General features: G+C 37.3%; 1 protein-coding gene and 1 long non-coding RNA gene across 4 annotated transcripts in view; one reads left to right on the forward strand and one right to left on the reverse strand.

Annotated features, from left to right (window-relative positions):
- The window catches only part of LOC111436588 (receptor-like protein kinase At3g21340), a 15,217-nt gene extending 8,773 nt beyond the window's left edge, over positions 1-6,444 (reverse strand). For all 3 annotated transcript variants that reach the window (XM_023074337.1, XM_023074336.1, XM_023074338.1), the window contains exons 1-7: positions 6,092-6,444; positions 4,950-5,999; positions 4,637-4,787; positions 4,493-4,564; positions 4,218-4,286; positions 3,771-3,839; positions 3,491-3,568 (exon numbers count right to left, since the gene is read on the reverse strand). In XM_023074337.1, coding sequence (XP_022930105.1) covers positions 3,491-3,568; positions 3,771-3,839; positions 4,218-4,286; positions 4,493-4,564; positions 4,637-4,787; positions 4,950-5,999; positions 6,092-6,170 — 1,568 coding nt within the window. In that variant the 5' untranslated portion in view covers positions 6,171-6,444. The remainder of the gene's footprint in view (positions 1-3,490; positions 3,569-3,770; positions 3,840-4,217; positions 4,287-4,492; positions 4,565-4,636; positions 4,788-4,949; positions 6,000-6,091) is intronic.
- The window catches only part of LOC111436593, a 17,760-nt gene extending 9,900 nt beyond the window's left edge, over positions 1-7,860 (forward strand). Inside the window, exons 2-3 of the long non-coding RNA XR_002709275.1 lie at positions 1,296-1,299; positions 7,849-7,860. This is a non-coding gene — a long non-coding RNA (uncharacterized LOC111436593). The remainder of the gene's footprint in view (positions 1-1,295; positions 1,300-7,848) is intronic.
- The last annotated feature ends 9,698 nt before the right edge of the window (positions 7,861-17,558 follow it).

Genomic DNA, 17,558 nt, shown 5'->3' on the forward strand with positions numbered 1-17,558 from the left:
AACTAGGGAAAAAAAAAAAAAAAAAAAAAAGAGATCATTTTTCCAAATTTCAAGGAACTCCCCCAGTAAATGAATTTCAAGGTGCTTAAGGAGGGGGAAATGACTAACAAAGGGTAAAGGATTTTTTGAAAAAGTTTGGATTTTTCAGAAAAAATAATAAAAAGTGACAAATTACAATAATGCCAGAAGTTCCTCCTAATTATGAAAATGCCACCGAAGAAAATCTACAGGCAGATTTGGTTCTAGAATAGTCCAGCAGTATAAAATCATATGTATCTCCACATCCAACAGTTGGATTGAGCTTAAATTTGAATATGTTCAAGAAGACTCGAAGTTCTTTAGATCTAAAGGTTGAAATTCAAAACCAATGACGACAGCACCCTTATCGGAGTAGATATTTCCAACGAGTATTCCAGAAAAGTTCAAAATAGAAAGAGAAAATTCAGCACGATTATGGAAGAGATGCAAGCTTCATCTATAAATAAGAAATTTTGTGCAATGTTTTAAGACAAGAATCGAGTGATGAGAATTCCTAAAACTCAAGTTTGAAGCTTTTAGATTATAGGGTTTTCTTCCTCAGTCTCTTCTAAATTCGAGGGCTATGGTTAATTATTTTTCCTCCTACCAACTCCTACACGTTTCATATGAGATTTCCAACAAGTTTCATGAAGGAGTGGGGCCTGGTAAGGTCTAGAACATCCTAGCCAATAAAAAAAAATTGATTTATTCCAACAAAAAACATGTTTTCCGGTGAACTTTTGAAGGTTATAACTCAAGCTACATATCATGAAACGGTATAAAATTAGTCTCTGCTTCTTTGAAACTTCATCTAAACGTTTTGAGAAGAAATTGAGTCAATTTAAGATCTATATAGAGTTGTACAAGGGAAAAACCAGAGGTATACGATGAGAAAAATAGTGAAGACAAGTCCCAAAGTAAAAGATCAAACTTTAACCAATAAAAGTCAAAGGTAGCTATGCTGACCTTTCTACACTTTTTGATCAATTTAAACCCCTCCTAAACCGGTTCTCATGAATTTCTTTTATGGTTTGACTCAAGAGATGGATCTAATAAAAAAAAATTGGAGCAATTTGAATACAAGAAGCTTGAGAACCGAGGACCTAAACGTCAACACCGAGGTAAGTAGTCATCTAAGGCTTTTATTAAGAAATACTCGTAGAAATCCTTCGGATTTTAATATAGACCTTAAACCAAGTATGAACGAAAATAAAAAAGAAAAACAACAAGAACCATGAGTTAAGGCCCTGAATGGAGCGAATTACTCGAGATTCAAGTAACGTCAAAATAACCAACTAAACAAACTCAACTGTCCATGAAATTTTAAATCTGATAATAACTTGACATGTAAAGGGAATACATGAAATTTAGTGGTCCTTGGATAAAGATAAGTGGCTAAATCAACAAAGGATACAAATGACCAAAATATCCCTATGACAGTTACCTTCGGTTCGAGACCTAAATGACCTCCCAATGGCATGAAACGTTTGTAATAGGTCTTATATCATGATGATTAATGACTTTGTAAAATAAAGTCATGGAAGACGTTTAGAGTCTAAATCAAAGATTAGAGGGTAAAATGACGAAAATGCCCATAGGACTCTTTAAGACATCTCAAGGTCTAAACATCCTCCAAATGACTTGTTACTTTTGGGTAAGACCTATTTGTATGGACATAAAAATATATTCAAGATCTCAAGTTACTCGGAGCAAATTGGAAACCTAAACTAAGTTAGGGCATAAGTAAAGCCCAAGGATTCTCGAGCAAATATAGCCCTTTTCATCATTTCTTTGCATGTACCCGCAATAACATTCAAGTAATGTCCCTTGATTTCACCTGTTTCAGCCTGTGATTTATAAATGGCTTCCGCACAAAATAGGAAACAGTCTCTCCAACGCGTAAATGGTTGGGAATTCACGTTTTCATCCTCTTTGGTAAAATCAAGTCCACCGCGTAGACATTCATAAACTGCTCTACCATAATTTTTAACGGATAATCCCAATTTTGGTTTAATAGTACATCCCAATAGAGGGCGACCATACTTGTTCAATTTATCTCTTTCAACCTGAATACCATGAGGCAGGCCTTGGAAAGTTTTAATATAAGCAGTAGGGATTTGCAAATCCTCCCGACGTAGAGCACGCAAAGCCTTGAATCCAAATACATTACCCACGATGGAAGTAAATGACCCTTACCTAAGATCCAAGACTTTTCTAGAATTTTCTAAAGAACGCAGAATAACTTCATGATATTTTCAATGGCTCATGCATGTTACCATGATGGGTTCATAATTCAAGAGAATTAAGTAGAGCTTAAGAATGTATGTTATGTGACCTATGACTCAAGAAATTAAGAACCCTGGATGCGGATTCAAACTACGTCACTCAAAACGCATGAAGCCTTAGAATTTATAGAATGCTCTAAGAACCAGAACCAAGAGAAATACCAACACAATCCTACATCTATAGAGATAAGCAAAATGGTAGGTACCACTCAAAGATAATGGACCAAGGTCCCCAGACTCAAAAACTCAAGAAACCCTTAGACCTCCCACGGTATAGCATGCTCATGACTCAGGCGACATTGCTTGGAACGCAAGAAGCATTAGATGTAGATTTTCAAACTACATTCCTTGGAACATAAGAAGCCTTGAGCGTAAGTATTTAGACTATGTCGCTTGGAACGTATGAAGCCCTGGATGCAGATTCAGGCTACGTCGCTCAAAACGCATGAAGCCTTGGACGTAGGTTAAGACTGTGTCGCTTGGAACGTATTAAGCCTCAGACACAAGTTGTCAGGTTCGTGACTTGTACCGTAAGTCCTAGGGAGAGTGTCTTGGGGAACAAAATGAGAACAGAACAAAAGCATAACCAAGAACAAAACATTGGTCAAGAACTAGAACTAGAACATGGATCAAGATCCAAGTTCGGAAGAGAATAACCCAGAACCTTAGAACTAAGGTCTTTAAATCAAAACCAAGGTTGAAACCTCAGAACCAAGGTCCTCAGGTTAGATCATGACAAAAACTCATAACTCAAGAATAGAACCTAAGGGCCTATGTACTTGCCACAAGAACCATAACAAGTTAAGAAGTAGTGTAGTACCTTATCATAGCAAGAATACGATTAAGAGTCGTAGGCCACTTACTAAGTCTTTGTACTAATTCAAGTTCTCTCATGTTTGTCAAGTGAAAAGAAGGAGTTGGTCAAGTAGGTGTCATATAGAACTACACCATTTTCAACTGGTTAACATTTTTAAGTTGTTTTATTACCGGGTCCTATGTATTCAAACTTTAACTTGAATTTGTAAATAAAATGTATTTATGTTTTATCTTAAATGCGAAAAATTTTACCATCTATTTTTACGTGTCTTTTCATGTTTTTAAGTTTTTAACAAGCCGCAGCTCGTGAAAAATCGAGTGGTGACAGATAGAATGAGCACTTCAAAATATATAGATGGAAGTTTACATACTCGATGGCTCCACCATGCACACCAATTGAATAAATTTCTTCAGGCACTCGTCCATCCAGTAAGTTGTCGTTCAGTAGCCTGATAAGATAGAAGAGAAAAGGTGATGACCCAAACTAAGACCACTAAGAGAAAAGTGTTAACCCAAACTAAGAACACAGAGAAATTAAACTTTTAAACTAAAATCAAAGCTTTTATACTGCGTATTAAAACCACATAGTAAAATAAGAAGACCAAAAAAGTTCGAAAAAGGTATTGGAAAGAGGGTGAGCAGAATACTCACACAAGCTGCAGATTTGGAGATGCTAAGCTATCTGGAATAGATCCTGTTAACTCATTATTTGACAAATCCCTACAAAAGTCAGATACATTTTAGCATAAATAATCACTGAAAGATGCTGCTATTTATGAACACCAAATCATTTCGTTAAAAGAAGTAATACAAAATAATACCCACATAAAATAAAACTATAACTTCACAGGTACGTATTTGTAGAACACGATATTTTTAATACATGTAACACTAAAGAGAAATTTGAAAATGATGGTTCCAAACAAAACTTTTCATTAACTTCGGATAAGATTATTTCCTTTTTCGTCTTCCCTTTTTCCTACGTTATCCATTTGTAGGAATACAGATTCGAACCTCAACAAACAAAATTTTTCATTAACTTTGCAAGCCTAGATAGACACTGCAACTGAACAAGTAAAAGAAAACAATCATACTTACAGCCGGGTAAGAGAACTTTCACCGAGCCCAGGTGGTATCGTGCCCCCCAACGAGTTAGAACTAAGATTTCTGTTCATTTGACGAAAAGAACAAAGCAAAACAAAAACTATTATGATTCTGAAGAACCATGAGAAGGTCAAATTTTATATGCAAGAACTGATTCTTCAGATTTGACAGAATAGACCAAGTGAGATGAGAACGAGCTAGTAGATGTCACAACTGACAGCATTTAGACCGACAATTATAGAAAAGTAGAATTTTAAGACGATACTTACAGGCTTACTAAGTTTGTCAAAAGAATAATTTTGTCACTGATATACCCTTTCAAGCCTTGACTTCCAAGATCACTGAAATGGCAAATGATTTAAACAGGTAAATCTCTCTTGCTAATAAAGGAAGAGATATTTTATGATGCTTACATTTGAAATATAACAAGGGCCGTCGCGTTCTTGTTGGGTCGACATGTTATTCCCTCCCAAGCATCCCAGTTTGTAGGAGCACAAGGATCGCCATTCCAACCCATTCTGCCCGGCACACGGAGTGATTCTTTCAATGCTCTCATTGCAGACACTGCAATCATCCAAAAATAAAGGTGCCTCTAAAATTGTAAACATATTCAAGCTCCATTCTACATACTTTACAATCGAAATGCATCATGCCCAAATTCAAGTTTATTACAACAGAGAGCAATAGCCCGAAATTCAAGCCAATGACGATATAAAACGCACATACCTTGCTCTGGCGCGGTGGAAAGATCTCTGGGAACCAAAGCGTAATTCTCAAGCCCACTGAGTAGCGGCGAGCCAACCACCCCCACAAGTTTCACAGTCAAAGTCAAGCTACTCAAATTCTTTACAGTATAAGACCATGAATAAGCTCCAAAACTTCCCACTTTTGCAAAGATATCGATCCTCGTCGCATTATTGCCATTTATAAACACATCGAACACTCTCTGCCCGGCCTTCTTCACACTCGAATCAATCTCTGCAAAATGCAACCAAATCAAGTAGTCCAATTTGGCGTCCACCCCCAATTCATACTCAAGAACCCCTCTTCCCCCAGTGACCGCCTTCTGATACAATTTCATTGGAAAATAATTGGGCTGCTGATCGGTCCCACTTACGGAATTTGTAGTCGACAAAACTTTAACCGATTGTTTCAGAGTGGGGATTATGAAGTCCAAATCAGACTGCCAGGAGCGACCGAAAACGTCGGTATCATTGCTAAACCCAGGGCCCCATTGCTCAGAACCGCAAGTAATCCTTCCATAGTTAACAAGAATGAAATTCTCTCCAATGGCGGTTGAGTTATATGACAAGGGATCGACCTGAACGAGCTGAAAAGACCCAATCACCGGCGAATCGGTAGAAAGGCTGTAGAAGCAAAAATCAGCCTCACCATCGGTAATGAAGGCGAAGAGATCGGAGTAGGCGCCATGGCGGGCGAGGTCCTCGTTCCAAGGAGAACGCCAACTGAAGACGAGAGTGCCTTCAATGGAGGCATCAAAGGAAGGAGGGTGAGACCTTCCATCGTAATTGTCATAGACGGTGAATGTGCGGAAGTAGTATCGGCCAGAGGGCAAATTGGGTATAATGTAGCAATTCTTCTTGCCGGAGGAAAGAGGGAAGAATCTGAGATTCTTCTCTTGTGGGTGATGGAAAATTAGGGGCTCAGAGACTATTCCGGTGGTGCCGCCGGTGTAGAATCGGTCGGAGAGCCAAGTAGTGGCAAATGGGTCGGTGGAGTTGATTAGACCACCGCAGTCAATATGGTAAGAAATGCCTGAAACCAAAAAAAGGGGAAAGTAAGTCAGAGTCAGTGGAAGTTGGAGAAGAAGGTGAAAGAGAGAGTAAAAGCAGTGAAATGGAGCTTACTGAAGGGATAAGGAGCAGCCATGGAAGAAGGGATGAAGAAGAAGAAGAAGAAGAAGAGAAAGGGGACAAGGGGAGGCATGTTGGGCGGTGGGAGGTTGGGAGGTTGAGCGAATTCAGAGATGGAGGAGAGGAAAGTGGGAAAGAAGAAAGAAGAAAGAAGAAAGTAAAAGGAGAGAGAAGAGGGTTGGTTTGGGGTAATGGAGGCGAAATTGGTGGAAGAAAAGGAGGAACAACTCAGTGCCCAAATGAAATGTAATAAAGAAAGAAGAAGAAGATGGGTTCGCTTTCAGATTCCAATCCAAATGGACCTTCTTCGGTTCTCAATTTTGATCACCATCACTCCCTTCACTCACTCTTTCACCGATGTGTCCCATTTGTGTTCTATTTTTTTTTTTCTTTGGTTAAATAATTATTTGGCCCATTTGTGGTCCTATCTCATAAGTTCTTAATGTTCCAATTTTAAAATTTAAATTACTCCAATTTTTTTTTTTATCAAATTTTAAAAAACAGAATTAATTTTAATCTCAAAATTTTTAACTTGAATTTAAGGCTAGAATAAAAAAGCAAATATTATTTGTTGGAAAAAGTAATTTAGATTTTTTTTTTTTAGGAAATATAGTGAAATTCTTATATTATATTGAGATGAGTGGTGGTGGGGTGTGGGGTCGGGGCTTTTTGGGTTGTTGACGGTTGACTCAATGTCTTGCTGTGGTTTCGTATAAACTTTGCACTTAAATATCAAAGCAATAATGGAATTTAAGTGTGCATTATAGAAGGCATTTCTGTCACCACCCCAACCGTTGGGTTAATTACACAAATATCTATAAATCATACCAATATTTCATTTTCCACTTCTTTCCACTTACTTCTCTACTCCTCAACTCCCAACAAACTGAGGGAAGGGTTTGATTTTAAAATAAAATATTTTTTTAATTAAAATTTGCAGTCATAGGAGCTCCTTTAGGACATAAACAAATCATAAGTGCAAAATCACTAAAATACCCCTACCATACATGAAGTGTTAATTTATGGACCAAATGACCGGTCATCCTATATAAGCCCTATTCTCAAGGATATAAGATGTTATTAAAAGTTTCAAAGTCATTGGAGCACCTGAACAAACTAAATCAAGAATTAATGATAAAACGACCAAAATGTCCCTATAATTTTCTTATGATATTTCATGGTCTAAACAACCTCCAAATCACTTACGATTTTAACTAGGGTTAAAGACATGAAAGTTTAGTCAAGATTTCAACGTGTTTGAATCAAATAAACTCTAAATGTTACTAACTTTCTTAAGAGGCCCATTTACGATATTATAAATGGTTATGCAAGTCTTTAAGAGCATTAGAACATGTTGGGATAAGAAATGATTAAGCTGCTCCTAAAGGTTGTCAGAATTTATTGCAACTTATTTCTAGTTTGAATTAGTTATGAAATATATGATATTCGTAATCTATTCATATTTTGAGAATATATTAGTTAGAAAATATATCTTAGATTCCGTTAATATTTTTCTCTCTAGATTTGATTTACAGTATATTTTATTTTATTCTCAAAATTTAGTTGGTTTATATTTTTCTTATTTGTAGATATTATTTAGTATCTTGTATCCTATTTAAAGGTTGTGAATATGAATGAAGATTGAACCTTCGATCCCAATTATATTTTCTCATTCTTAAATCTGTATTCGCTCGTTGAGTAATAATATTTTCATATCTATTCACACTTTTGAGTAGTAGATATTGTGTCAGTTGGTATCAGAGCCAGGTTGGTACGGTTTGATATTATTACTCAACGAGATGAATAGTGGGAGTGTTTCAATGGGTATACCTATGGAAAAGCTGGTTGCCAATAACTATAGTTATTGGAAGTTATGCATGGAAGCTTATCTACAAGGGCAAGATTTGCGGGATTTAAATGAAGGTGATGACACAGAAATTCCAACCGATACTCCATAGAATGCAAAATTACGTCAACAATGGAAGATCAAATGCAGAAAAGCCTTATTTACCTTGCGAACTTTGATTAGCAAGGAGTATATTGATCATGTTCGTGATTTAAAGTCACTAAAGCAAGTATGGAATACACTTTAAAAGTTGTTCACTAAGAAAAATACCGCTCGACTGCAATTTCTAGAGAATGAACTAACTATGGTAACTCGAGGTAATTTTTCTGTTGAAGAATATTTTTTGAAAGTGAAAAATCTATGTTCTAAAATTTCAGAATTAGATGCTGAGGAACCAGTGAGTGAGGCTCGATTATGGCGTTATCTTATTCGTGGATTACGGAAAGAGTTTATGCCCTTTGTTTCCTCAAGACAAGGGTGGGCAAATCAGCTACAGTAATTGAATTGGAGAATCTTCTTTCCAATCAGGAAGCCTTGATTAAGCAAATGAGTAGCAGTAACGAGTTTTCTCGAAAGTCAGAAGATGTGTTGTATGTCAAAGATCAAAGGAGACAGAATTTTCATTCAAAGCCTTCATCTAGCAATGGGAATCAATTCAGAAGTGAGGAGTCGTCAAAGAAGCCATTTAAAGCTTGTTATAGGTGTGGAAAACCAGGCAACTTTAAACGAGATTGTCAGGCGAAAGTGGTGTGTGATCGTTGCAGAAAGCCAGGCCATATAAAGCCAAATTGCTGAGTCAAAATCCAGGAATCAAAAGCAAATGTTGTACACGAAAGTAAAAATTCTTCAGATCCAATTTGGGAATACTACTTAACCACTGAGGTTCTTGATCAGCCAACAAACATGACTTCAGCCGTATATCAAGATGATGTCTCTACAGGTGATCAAAATTCTAATTCCACTACTTGCGCTTCTAAATTTGATTCTCTCCAAATTTCGCTTATGGACTCTCTCTTTTTCTCCGATGCCAATTCTGTCGCCCCTGATGACCCTTCTGTTTATTCCACGGCCTTGGATTTGGGATTCGACGAAAATGAAGTTTTCGAGCTAACCTTTGATGATTTTGACGGTCTTAACCTCCCCTCTGAGGCTGACGATTTCCTCATCTTGGAGAATTTGGATCAAACTATCAATTTGCAGGATTCGGCTACTGATGCTCCGCCCCAACCTGACCCAGAAATAGTTGCACTGCTTGATGATGATGATTTATCACGATTTGGTTCTGATGTTGAGGACTAGGAGGAGGATTTCGTAGCTCAGGCAAATTTATGTGAAGAAGGGGAGGATGGTTCAACGGATAATAAGTTTAGTGTGGCTAAGGATTCTGAGAAGGCGACAGGAAGCCAGAATATTGTTAATAACAAATCTTTTGGCGACGACATTTTTGAGGATGCAAACGTTGACCATGTGGAAGATGATGTTGATAAGCCACGAACTCGGTGGCTTTTGGTTGATCGATTTGACACCCTATTAAGTCAAGACTATGCATCCAGTGACAATGGTGATTGTGCTTATGATGAGCATGATGGTTGGGTAGCTGAAGAAGATGAGTCCCTTGCTCAGAAGCTCAAGCATGCCCTTGGTGATTATAGTAAGGATGACTTGGACATTGACCAAGGATATAAAGCTTCTTCAGATATATTGAGTGGTAAAAAAGGGTCAGAAGATCAAGAGCTTTTGCAGTCTACCAGTGATGTAATTCACCGGTGTATGGAGTATGTTGAGTCTGCACAAGTTGAAATGAATTATTACTCTTTGTCATTAGAATTGGAGTAATCAAAAGCTCATATTCAATTATTGGAGGGTCATATCGACTTGAAGCCTAGCCATGTAGATGCTTTGTATATTTTGGGTGGACTTTACGTGGACTCAAATGGTGAATGAGCTTTTATAGTTGTGGAAGCCTCAAAGTTTAAGATCATTGGAGAGAAGACTGTTCTGAGACCGGAACTGTCAAATGCTCTCAAAATTAGATTTTTTCAGAAGATTACCAGATTGAATCGCTGTGATGTGGAACTTATCAAGAAGAAAATCATTGAACATGATATGTCAGTGTCTTATTTAGGTGGTGGTGTGCCTAAGAAGTCCATACGCAAGCCTAATTGGAAGAAATTCTTCGTAGATTATTTTGTTCGAGAGAAAGTGTTAACGCAGGATGTTGAATTGCAGGAAATACATACTAATGAGCAAGATGCAGACAAATTTACTAAGTCACTTGCCAAAGTGAAGTTTGAAGTTTTTCGTAGAGGCTCTCGGAGTTATTGAGAAATAAGCTTGCACGCAGGGAGGCTGTCAGAATTTAGTGCAACTTATTTCTAGTTTGAATTAGTTATGAAATATATGATATTCGTAATCCATTAATATTTGGAGAATATATTAGTTAGAAAATATATCTTAGATTCCGTTAATATTTTTCTCTTTAGATTTGATTTATAGTATATTTTATTTTATTCACAAGATTTAGTTGGTTTATATTTTTCTTATTTGTAGATATTACTTAGTATCTTGTATCCTATTTGAAGGTTGTGAATATGAATGAAGGTTGAACCTTCGATCCCAATTATATTTTCACATTCTTAAATCTGTATTCTCTCGTTGAGTAATAATATTTTCATATCTATTCAAAAGTGGTAGATATTGCGTCAAAGGTTCCTAATAAAGATTCATGATTTGCTTAAAAACTTTAAGGGATGTGTTATGATCTTTATGAAAGACTTATGCAAGCTATTATGACAAATTCACATATTCATGCCTTATGTACTTGTATTAGTGCTTAAAAATCCATGTTAAGACTTATGTCGTAATTGAGCCTTAAGATTGGAGCAAGAACCCAATAACCCAATGAAACTAAGAAAATGCTCAAAGGACAATAACCTAAAAAACAGCCCCACATGTGCTTTTAAGTCCCTAAGACTTAAGGACATAAAGACATGAAATTTTATAAGAAACTCATGTATCTTAAAAGGATCCAAACATGTTTGGGGTAGGAACGTACTCAAGTGATCAAAGAAAAAAAAATACCCCTAATGACCACTTATAAGAATTCATGAAGATTCCATGAACCCCACAAGATATATTATAACATCTATGATATTAATCTGTGAGAATGATATGTTGACATGAATAAAACATGTATGCTTACTTTAGCACCATGAATTCTAAGCATACCATAAAGTTAGGGTGTATTACAAGTATGCATTACTTTAGGGATAGTCTATAATATTATGTCAAGATTACTACCATATAGACATGAATCAGTCAAGAACATTACACACCATGCCCGAAAATTATGATGACCTCCAAGAATACTAGGTAATACTCTAATCATGCTCAAGATTAACCTTTACCTTCCACCATGAGATGTATCATGATATCCATGTGTTTTCTCATCTACATAGGATGTCTTGTGCCAGCTTTAGCGTGATGTTCATATTTTCCTCATCTAGGTAGGATGTCCTAAGCCAACTTTACATCACCTAGAAGGGATGCCTTAGCGCCATATTTTTACAAGACTTCTTGATATTGCTGGTTTACCATACCCCATATTTTGCATGCTCATCCTATCCAATTTTAGGATGTCTCAACCACATTTCTTGCCGGATTTGATCATCAATCAAGTGACCTTAAGGTCTTCACGGGGAGTAGTCATAGGACATGATGGGAATAGCTATCATGTTGACTACACGTCATGGCTCATGATACAAGAAACTAAAAAAACCAAAATAAGTTTGTGGTTAGCACAATAAAGTATATTACCTTAGTCGTGATCGAAGAATATCCTCATGAGAATCTATGAAGTCCAAGAAGTATAATGATGACAAAAGACCAACACATGAAATGTTAAGGCTTAAGAACGTTGTAACATGACTCATGCTCCAGTTGTACTTTAAGTTTTAGAAGAACCCTTAGTGTCAAAACCTAAAACCTCATGAACGTAAAATAATACTCTAGGTTCAAGGACCATAAGGATGACATTCAAGAATGAGCAATCCAAGTCTTAAGCCTACAATGACATGAAGACTGCTAGGTGCCACTCTAAACCACCTAGGATCTCCTTTGGTACTTCATAATCGCCTGACTATGTCACGGGGGACATAGAAGATTAGCAAGGACCACTAGTTATAGGTTGAGTCCAGATCTCAACCCAAGGAGAGGTTGGTGCTTCCATATGCCAAATCTAGATCCATTAGCACTTGGGTGTTGAGAAACGACCATGGAGGTGTGGACTAGTTTGCTATTGAGCAACTAAGCACGAGTACGATTATCTCGAGCATATTTTAACTAACTAATAAAGAGACCATCAGGAGTAGGTGAAGCTTCAAGATTAAGAAAGTAACTGAGAGAGCCCAAATCCTTAGTAGCAAACTCAGAATGAAGCTTGCAAGTAAAGCTGTCAAAAACATATGGGTTGTTGTCAGTAACAATAATTTCATCAACATAAAGAAGCATATAGATAAGGTTAGATTGTTGATGAAAGAAAAAAAGAGACGTGTCAGTGCGATTGAAAGAAAAACCAAGTGTGAGAAGAATGAGTTGAAACGTTAAAATCGAACACGAGGAGCTTGCTTTAAGCCACAGAGAGCTTTTTTTAATAGATAGACATGAGTGAGAAATCGAGGACCCAAAAAGTTGTTCTATATGTACATGTTGAATAAGAGTTCCATGGAAGAAAGTATTCTTGACATCAAGTTGCCGAAAGGCCATTTATTTGTGACAACAAGATAAACCACAATACGGATAGTAGTAGTTTTGACAAGCAAACTGAAAGTGTCTTAGTAATCGAGACTAGGAATCAAATATAATCTTTGACAACAAGACGAGCCTTAAAATGCTCGACAGATATATCAGGAAATTATTTAATGCGAGACGCCCATTTAGGACCCACAACGTTGGTGTTGGCAAGACGAGGAATCAAAATCCAAGTGTCATTTTGTTGTAAAGCTTGAATTCTCATCCATGGCATTAAGCCAAGCAAGATTCTTTGCAACAGATTTGAATTCTCTTGGCTCAGTAGATGCAAGAAGAGCACAAAGAAGTTCAGATGAGCCCAAAATACCAAGATTTGCTGGATGAGAGTCTTGAAGACACTAGTTTTGGCTCTTGTGATCATAGGCTGAGAACCCAAAGAAGAAGAGAAATCAGCAGTAGGTTAAGCAGAGGGTGGATTTGAAGTCGAGGGTGGTAAAAAGAAACCTACAAGAGAAGTATCAACCTACAAGGTCAGAACAAATATCACACGGAGAGAGCTGGATCGAAGAATGTGGGGTGAAGAAATATTAGGGGAATTAATCAATATGCTAAAGATGCGGTTCCAAGAAATTTGAAATATGAAGATAGGAAAGAGGTTGGGCATGAGAGCTAGGGACAACAAGAAAGTGATTTACATCAAATTGAGTGTGACGGGTGATGTATAGCCTAGTGGTGGTAAGATCAAGACAGCAAAACCCTTTATGAGAGGGACTATAACCTAAGAAAATGCAAGAAATGCTCGGAGAGAAAGTTTGTTCGACATATAAGCACGCAAGCAATGATAAACACGACAACAAAAAGGATGGAAATTGTCATAATGCAGAGAGTAACCGTAAATGAATTCAAATGGTGACTTACCTCCCAAGGAGTAGGCAACTGGTTGATAATATAAGTTGCAATGAAGAAAATGTCAACTCAGAAATGAGGAGAAAGATAGGAGTGGAAGAGAAGGGTGAAGTCAGTCTCAGTCACAGGACGATATTTTCTCTCAGCACGGCCATTTTGAGTAGGTGTACATGGGTAAGAGAGTTAATGATGGATTCCAGAAGTATGTAAGTGAGCTTTGAAGCAAGTGCTAGTAAATTTGGCACCTCCATAGCTTTGAAAAACCTTAATACGAGCAAAATGTTTGTTTTCTATAAATTTTTTAAATTGAAGAAAAAAAAATATATTTAAATTTTAAAGGGTAAACCCAAGTGAATCATGATAATGTTTGCTTAATCCACCGTACCTAAATGGTGGGAAAGTTGTCTATTTATAATCAAATAAACTATAAGGATATGAGAAGAGTAATAAATGGAAATAATAATAAATTGAAAGATATATGGTAAGAAGGCAAATATCTAGATATTTGCCTTATTATAAAATATCAAATATGATATATATGGTAAACTATAATTTAGTACTAAATATCCTTAACACTCCCCCGCAAGCTAAGCGTTGGATTTGAATGAACGTGAAGCTTAGATCTGAAAAATTAAAAGAGGTTAAAAAACACTTTTCGTGAAGATGTAAACAACTTGGAGGAGGCGTAGAGAAACACTTTCTTGGCCATCGAAAACTGCATAGGGATCGCCGCTCAGTGGCGATGCTATCTTGGCTTCGGTAAGAATATGTCTAACCCATGAAGAGGGATCGTCACTCAGCGACGAAGCTGCCTTGGCTCTAGTGAGAATATTTCTAACCCAAGAAGTAGTAGGGAGAAACCTAGAGAAAGGGACAAAGACAATGTTGACGCCGGAAGAGTCGCCACAGTGGGCAAATAAGTCAATTTTGGCGAGAAGGGAGGCGGCAACTTGGTTGGCAAAAAGGCCAGTGCGGCGCCCAAATTCCAAAGGTAAATCTCTGCAAAAGGTTGATAGGTTTAGGTTAGGGTTTCTGTGAAGGATGAAGGGAAGATTGGGAAGAAAATGAAAGAGACTATATTGGTTGAGGGAAGATCGATTGTGTTGGAAAAGGTGAAGTTGTATGTACAAAGTATGGCGAAGGGTGATTTGAAGGTCTAAAGGGTGGAGCCGAAGAGTAATCAATCGGCTCCGCATGTGGCAGCCATGGAGACTGCCCTTGCGGCGTCAAAGCCAGTAGGGGACGTCGTAGGGGTGGTGGAGAAGAAGATGAATAGGGGATTCAAAAGCCATTGAAAATAAGGGATCAGGGTTGCTAAACCGAAAGGAGCTCTGATACCATGAGAATGTTTGCTTAACCCACCACACCTAAATGGTGTGAGAGTTATCTATTTATAATCAAATAAATTACAAGGATATGGAAAGAGTAATAAATGGAAAGATATATGGTAAACTATAATTTAGTACTAAATATTCTTAACAAATCATCAATAAAAATAACATACTAATAAAATCTGAATTGGATTTGATGGGGGAAGGATCCCGAATTGAATAAGATCTAACACATGAGACGATCTATGTTCATTGCAAGAATAAAAAAACCGATGACTTTTAACAAGCTGACAGGTACTACATAGTGACGATGAAGGCAATAAAGACGTAAGAGAAAAATGTCATTTTTTATTTAAAAAAGAAATAACAGAATAATTCGCATGACCCAAGTGAGTATGTCATAAATCATATGAAATATGTAAAGATTTATTTTTAAGGATAGAAATAAAAGTAGAATTTCTGCACTCCAGCACAAATGACCCTCCATCCCTTTTATTGGTCGCGACCACGCTTCCTGTTTGATGATTTTAGATAGGAAGAAGATTATTATAAAAGCATTGGAGAGAGAACAATTAATTTACTAATTGAAATAAGATTTTTAGTGGGATGAGAGACAATCAAAACATATAATAAGTGAATATTTGGAATAAGACGAAGAGTACCAGTTTGGGTAATGGGTAGGGATGCACCGTTTCCTATGATCATAGAGTTCTTACCCAGATAATTTTTAGCCTAATCCAAAATAGATGAATCGGAAATCACATGGGCCGAACCTCAGTATCCAAAAATCAATCAGTATTCTCAGGTCTAGCAATAGAAATAGACGTGTTGAAAGCTCCAACAAGGTGAGCATGAGTAAAATCATTCGAAACATATCGTTGGTTATAGCAGTCAGCTTAATGGCCCTCTGTTCAACATATTTGGTAGCGAGGTGGCTGACAACCCTGACCTGAGTTGGTTCGTCCTCGGTTGGAAGAGTTGTTGCTGTGGAAATGAGAACGATCTCGCTAGTTGCCAAAAGAAGCAAGGTGATTTCCATGGTGCAACCACAATCAGTGGCTATGAATGTTGTAGGAGTAGAGTTAGAAGACTCAAGGAAACGTTGGAAAAACTCATAACTTTCAACTTCAAAGACTAAAACTACAAAATAGGGAAGAGGTGTGAAAGCCATATGAGGAGTAGAAAAAATTAATAAATCGGTGCCGAGTCCACGAAGGAACCAGTACACTTAATCAATGTACTCGACGGGTCTTCAATTGCATGAAGTTGGTCACATATTATTTTGAAGGTATAGGCATACTCAACAACAAGTTTGGTGTCACGTTTCATCAGCTGCAAGTCATTCTTAAGTCACAGTTAATGGGCTTTCAAATGATGGCTGAATGTAGTCTCCAATGCAAGCCAAACGTCACATGTAATGAAGAGACCAACGACGACAATAATGGCTTCCTCAGTGAGAGAGGAGAGCAGGAGACAGACTAGTCGTTGCTCGGCTACTTTCCACGCCAAATTTTTTGTGCTGAGTGTTGAGGAGGTTTTTGGTTCCCACAACGTAGTCCAATATGGATTAGAGTGTTGAAAGGGAAAAGATGAGAATAAGATTCGAAAGCCATGGAGAAGAAAGGATCGGGGTTACTAAACCGAAGGTGCTCTGATACCATGAAAATATTTGCTAAAACCACCACACCCAAGGGGTGGTGAAAGTTCTCTATTTATAATCATTTACAAAATCAAATTAATTACAAAAGAAATGAAAAGAGCAAAAGTAGTGAGATTGAACGAGAGGAAGAAGGCGAAACTTGAGAGAAGAGCGATGAAACTCGAGACACTCGTGAGCGACGACGTTGGAACTCAAACGACTGAAAAGGGAAGAACTTTGACGGTAAGCCTCTAATGGTGTGATTTCCGTTGTTTTTCCCCCAAAACCCTAATAGATTTCACTGCGTCTTCATATCTAGGTTGTTGTCGAGGGAGGTTGATGAGTTTCATGAAGAAGAAGACATAGGGTGCTAGGAGGGAAGAAGAATCGAGAAGAAGGTAGAAGGAAGAGGTCGAAAATCATGGGGCATGATCTGACCCGACCCATTGGACCGACCCAACCCAACCCGCCCGTACAGAACCGAAATCCGAAAATTTCTTCCATTTTATACAATTTGACTTATCTTTATTCAAATTTGGGTACTTATCTCATAAATTCCATAATGTCTCATTTATAGGAAAAATTCAAAGTAGCTTAGTTAAGTGGATACTTGAAGACCCGATAAAGTTTTGGGATGTCTACCATCAAGTAAGTAACCACACAGAGTAAGTTTCAAAGAAATGCTTGTAGGAGTCGGTTTGGAATGTGGACAAATGATCTAGTACCATACTTAGGGGTTGGTTAAATTTAAGTTATACCTTGATTATAGTTATGGTTATATAGCTTTCGTTTGCATGAATGTGAAATCTCTGATAGGCATTTGGATTTACGTGCTTTCGAGTATGTTGAGGTAGATTGTTATTACTTGATTAACATGTTGAACATGTTGTATACCTTGATACTTTGTAATGCACTGACTTGGGGTTTGGGTAGCCCATTATTGCGCATTTGTGAGTTGGACCATTTGCTATGTGCTAATTAACGTGAATT

Source organism: Cucurbita moschata, unplaced genomic scaffold, assembly GCF_002738365.1.
Source record: "Cucurbita moschata cultivar Rifu unplaced genomic scaffold, Cmos_1.0 Cmo_Scf00056, whole genome shotgun sequence".
NCBI classification, from domain to species: Eukaryota; Viridiplantae; Streptophyta; class Magnoliopsida; order Cucurbitales; family Cucurbitaceae; genus Cucurbita; species Cucurbita moschata.